The following is a 6,000-nucleotide window of genomic DNA, read 5'->3' as shown; positions in this document are numbered from 1 at the left end:
ATATCAGTCTTGTGTCTGACTCAATAACATAGTCACTAACTTGTGATTAGCCTATATGGTTAAAGTATATATTATCAATCAACCATTAAAGCTCAAGTCACCATCCATACATATTATTGAGCTAAAAATAATTTTAAAAAAGAAATCCAAAACTCCATCTCTACCCTAGCAAAATAGGTTTCAACTTGCCATAGAGGTTTTTTCATTTTTTTTTTTTTCAATAATGGCAGAACTTTTATTAATGCTTGTAAAACATTAAAAAAAAAAAAACATCTATCTATTTAGTCTAATATGAACATGAATCCTAATAAATCTATAACTTAATTTAGAAATAAAAATAATTAAATTATTAATTTACAGAAATATCCGTTGATATTGATATTTTATCTATATATTCGTTGATATATCCATAAAATTGAGGTGTCAATATGGATATCAACATCAATATTTTAATCTTCGAGGAAACCACTACAAATCGCTTATTGAATAACTTTCCTATTTTGGATGGAAGATGTTAGTTGTTAGTAAAATCTGTGGTCAGACTGTTCAATCTTTGGGTATTTTGTGTTTTATACATTTTCTTGCAAAAAGAGGGAGAAAAGAAAAGACTGTCTCTTGGGGAGATGGAGATTCATTCATTCACTAAATAAATGAAATGGAATGATTAATAAATACTGCTAGCATCATGATAATGTAGCAAATAATTACCTACATGTACATCTTAGAAGCTTTCAACACTAATGATGATTTTGCTTTGGAAAAAATAAATTATAACATGCTTAAGAGGGAGGAAGAAGAGGCAACAAACAAGACACTACCTTTTTTTTTCCTTTCTTTTTCACTATCATATCATTATGTCAACCTCATTTTTTAGCCTTTGCAAACCTGAGGCATCTATACTTTTCACCACTTACAGTAATTTCAAGAGCTCCATCTTGATTGTCTTGATTTGATGCAGTTCCCATTAACACACTTTTCTCCTTTTCCAGATTTTCCTTCTCCATCTTTAACCTTGCTTCCTGTCTTGCAATCTCTGCCTAAAAGAGGAAGGGGGGAAAATCAAAACATGATGAGAAGCCATCTTTGATTTTACATTTATTATTAGCATTATCATTATTGTTTTCAGCAGTAAAAGAACTCTTCTTTCTGGAAGGATGAATGGTCAATTGATGTAAGCAGAAAAAGGGGGTGAAAAAACATCCTGAATTAAGAATGATGGTAAAAGAAAAAATAAAGTCTATCTTACATCAATGATTCTTTCACTAATTATTGTCTACTTGATACAATTAGTGTATCTGCCTATTCGGTAACTTCAAGTTCTTCCACATCTATCTCATCTGACTTGAAGGAGACATAGCCTCAATAGCTAAGAGGTTAAGGGTTCAATCTATGGTGGCAACCTACCTAGAAATTAATTTCCTACAAGTTTCCTCGACACCCAAATGTTGTAGGGTTAGGCAGGTTGGCCCATGAGATTAGTCGAGGTGTGCATAAATTGGCCGAACACTCATAGATATTAAAAAAAATTAAAAATTAAAAAAAAATGTTTGACTTGAAGGATAATCTATGTCAATGTTGCAACTTACTTATCTGGCTAGAGCTGAATGTACTCTGTTATGCTGCACCATTAAAACTAATAGAATTGGTTTTTTTCCATATTTGTGAGTGTTCAGGTAGTTTGCATTCACCTTGACTGATCTTATAAGACAACTTGTCTACCCCTATAATATTTGGGTATTAAGAAAACTCGTAGTACATTAAATCCTAGGTACGTCAACCATGGATTGAACTCATTCTCTCTAACAAGAAACAAAACTTTTGATTGAAGAAATGAAAATAAACTAATACTCAAGGAATACAAACTCCGAGTTTGTTTGATTTGGTTTACCTGTCAGCTTTAATACAACCTGAAGTTAAGAAACCAAGTCTATCTTTAGAACGTACATTTGTTTGTCCTAAACTACAGGTTTACTAATCTTACTGGTTTCTCGTTTATGTCGATCATAAACCTACAAACCTACAAACCAAACCCATGAATCCATAGCTTGTTCCTTAACATGAACTCGAACCATCAAACTCCAGATTCCATCAACCCAAATTACTCAACTCTTAAAGACCATATGTAAAACATCCCATGGGAACTTATGATCCTGCATTCCCTTTTCTGTTCTTCCTAGATTTGGATGAAAATATGAAAACAAACAACAAAGGAAATGGGCATCTATAACTCATACAGTAATGACTGGTGAACTCCAGAAAGCAAGCATTTGACTACCCAAAAGGTAAGCCACAAAACAGGGGAAGAAATAAAGAAGCTGAAATGCTTAATTGAGTAGATAACAGAAAGGCAATCAACTACACATGAGCTGCTCTCGTCATCTTATTTTTTAACCCAACAACAAGACCAATTTATAACTTAACTACGAAAGCACCACCAAGAATTCAGACCTACTGATTAAGCTAAGAACGAGCCTAATAAATATCAATTAAGAATTGGTAAGATTTAGTAGTAAAAGTCTTAATTTCCAGATAACATTAACATCCATAAACTCAGTGACGAAGACTGAATAATTTTCTTAATTAAACATAGCGTGAGCCATAGAGTGCACACATCCATTAAAACTCGCCAGTAATCTCCAAGTAAGCAGCCGTGACTAACAAAAACACAGAGAAATAAAGAGAATTCAATCGAGCACCTCGCGACGGGAGAGCTCAGCTTTCCAAGCAGCTTCACGTTCAGCAACCTCACGTTCGCGCTCTTCAATATAACTCTGCATCTCTCTCTCCTTCATGATTCGATCTTGAATGTCTGCATCCAAGGCTTCCTTGAGCTCCTCCACGAATTTATCCACCACTGCCTTGATTCTCAAAGACATCGTCAATTCCGCCCAATCACACACCTCGAAACCCTAAAATTCTCAATCCAACAACAACAACAACTCAACACCTTTCGCAGAATCTCAGTCAGCTTCCACAATCGTCTTCAATGGAGCTTCTGGTTAGGTTTTGGCGAGTGAAGAAGCCATGACGGAAGGTGAAGGAATTGGTTTCTGAGAGATAGGGAAAAAAAATGGATGAGAGAGAAAGAGAGAGAGAGGAGAGAGAAGAATGGAAAGTGCTCCAAAGGGAACAAATCAGTGGAGCTTAGTCCTCATTGGGCCCGGGTTTTTTTAAGACCGCTATTGTTTTTCTGTGGCCTGGCCCACCAGGAAACGAAACGGGGCGTTTTCTTTACTGTGCAGTGATTATGGTCAATGCACTTCTGCCATTGAAATCAAAATTTTGGAAAATTATCCCATATAATTTATGGAATTTTGATATCCACCATAAATTTGTAATTTTCGAAAAAGAATCAAATAAACGTCCTACAGAATAAAGGAACTCACATCGATATGGTGTTTGATTATCGACACTCCCACAATTAAATCAATAATTATTTAGGGGAGATGTATTTCAACGTATCTCAAATGTCACGAGTCCTCTTGATTATATTGAAATAAGTTTTATAATGGCTTTTTGCTAATTAACTTCTCGGGTAATTAATCAGGCCAGTACTAAATGTTGTGAATTATCATATTCATTTTACTAGTAAAAAAGTAATAAGGGTCTGTTTATTTTACAAGTTTTCCCATAGAAGTTCACACACGTATTTAATATTAGAATTTCAAAATCCATTTGATGTGGTTTTTTAATAACTTACAAAAGTGTGATATTTTTATGTCTGGAAATAAAAAAATAAAAAGATGGCTTAATAAATTAATATCAATTACTCATTATTATTAATTTTAATTAATAAATAAATATAGATATATTAATTAGACTTAATAAATTTCAACTAATATCTTTACAATTAATATTTTATGTCATTTTAACTATTTAATATAAATTATTATTATTATTATGATTATCGATATTCTAATTAATTTTTAATAATTTAATTATTTTTAGTAATTAATTTAAATCAATTAATTATGTTTAATAAAGATTTAGTATAAAAGTATTAATTTATTTTTATTGATTAAGTAATGCTAAATTTATTTGATGACTACAATAATTGGTCCCTTGTATTTAAACAAGTAATTATTTAGTTTTGCTTTCTATACACATATACTTAACTTATAAATATTAAATTTTTTTTAGAATAAGTGATATTATTATACAACAACAAGGGGATCTCACAGCCCGGGATCAAGACATCAAAGCAACAAAGCACAAACAAAGACAGGGCAACAAAACCAAAACAAAGCCAACAAGATAAGACCAGAACAAAATCAACACATAACAAACTTGCAAACCACCAAGGAGAAAGACAGAGAAAAGAACTCAAAACCCCACAAACTAGGGGCTGCAACAAAAAAAGAACAACGTAAAGCTCAAAAAGAAAACGCATCCGTACATATACTAGATAAGACCAAGAAGGTCAATCCGCCAGGAAGTAACACGAGCACGAACCGTAGAGACCATAAGGTGAATCAGAGCAGACACCGACCTCGATCGACCTCCATGCAGCCGTCGATTACGCTTCTGCCATATGTAGTATATGGAAGCACACCAGAAAATACGGAACAACTTACTACGCACCTCTTTACCCAACCCCACTCGGCACAACCAACTCAGCTTTACATCCTAACCAGCCACTCGATGCGTCGAACCCAACTAACGTAACACACTATACCACATCTCTCTCCCAAACTTACACTCAAAAAATAAATGATCCCCTGACTCCACACCTCCCCCATACAGAAGACACCTCTCTCTAACAACATACCCCAACTCCTCAACCAATCTCGCGTACCCAACCTGTCTCTCACTGCTAACCACGCACAGAAGGAGTGACGCAGAATACTACCCCCGCCCACAAAATACCAGCCCAAGACACCCAATGACGTATACTCTCCCAAGCACTAGCGATAGAAAACCGACCACTAACATCTGACACCTAAACCCAATAATCCTCTTCCTTCACTCTAGGCCCCGGATAAAACCCCAGATCTCAAGCAACTCCCAAGACACTATAGGCCACCTCCAACCTCCCTCACCATCCATGAACTCCGACAACAGCGCTTTTAAACTTCTCCTTGCATCATGAACCACCGTAGACCCGTATGAATCCAAAATCGCGCCCCCCGGCAGCCAAGGATCCCACCAAACAAAACAAGATCGTCCATCGCCAATCATCAAACGAACCCGAATGCTTGAATCTATCTCTACTTCGCAAGATAGCCCTTAAGCACCAAGACCTCCCAACCTCGCTCCAAACAGTCCACAACGACCGCCCACGCAAAACAAGCACCCTATTGTTTTTTTAAATGTATTGTAATTAAAGTGTGGGGTGGGGGAATTGAACCTCAGACCTCGAGATTGATAGTACAAGCACTATGCCAGTTGAGCATTAATTATTCAAAACATTTAAAACTCATACATTTAAATCTCATATATTTAATATCTATATCCATGAAACAATGTGTGTAATTCAAACGGACCCTTAGACATAATATTTGCTTACATAGGTTCAAGCCTCCTCAAGCTATATGGTCATCCCTATCAATCAACCTCCATACTTAGGCTTTATGGCTTGACGAGCGATCTTATGGGTCGGTCTCCATACCTAGACAAGTAAACTTATGGTTTGATGGCTAGTCCTATGGGTCGTTTTCATACTTAGCGAAATAAATTTATAACTTGATAATCGACACTATGAGTGATCTCCATACTTAACTAAATAATTCTATGGCTTGATGATCAATCTTATGGGCCAGTCTCCATACTTAACTAAAATAAGTATTCACTTTTTCACGCACAACAATTGTCTCCAAACTTCTAATCGAAGTTAGGTAAGTATAATTTTAATTTACTCTTGAATTATGAATTTTTGGTTTATTTGGCTAACTTTTTGGTGATTACCTTAAGTTGTATTATACCAGTTGGGTATTCTATCAATTGATTTACCTTTTTTTGCAGGAAGAGGTAATAAGGCAATCACCCAAAAGTTAGCCAAAA

The 6,000-nt window shown here is 35.2% G+C and overlaps 1 protein-coding gene across 1 annotated transcript; it reads right to left on the bottom strand.

Annotated features, from left to right (window-relative positions):
- Window positions 1–615: 615 nt before the first annotated feature.
- LOC120077528 (beta-mannosyltransferase-like protein) lies at window positions 616–3,148 on the bottom strand. The gene is made up of 2 exons (XM_039031437.2): window positions 2,697–3,148; window positions 616–1,037 (listed from the first exon to the last, which is right to left on the bottom strand). Exons 1-2 carry the CDS (start codon window positions 2,874–2,876, stop codon window positions 864–866), a joined length of 354 nt encoding a protein of 117 aa, XP_038887365.1. The 5' UTR covers window positions 2,877–3,148; the 3' UTR covers window positions 616–863.
- Window positions 3,149–6,000: the final 2,852 nt, after the last annotated feature.

The sequence above is a fragment of the Benincasa hispida genome, chromosome 5 (genome assembly GCF_027475165.1).
Source record: "Benincasa hispida cultivar pf3 chromosome 5, pf3_genome.v1.1, whole genome shotgun sequence".
NCBI lineage: Eukaryota > Viridiplantae > Streptophyta > Magnoliopsida > Cucurbitales > Cucurbitaceae > Benincasa > Benincasa hispida.
This window is presented reverse-complemented; position numbering and strand designations above follow the sequence as displayed.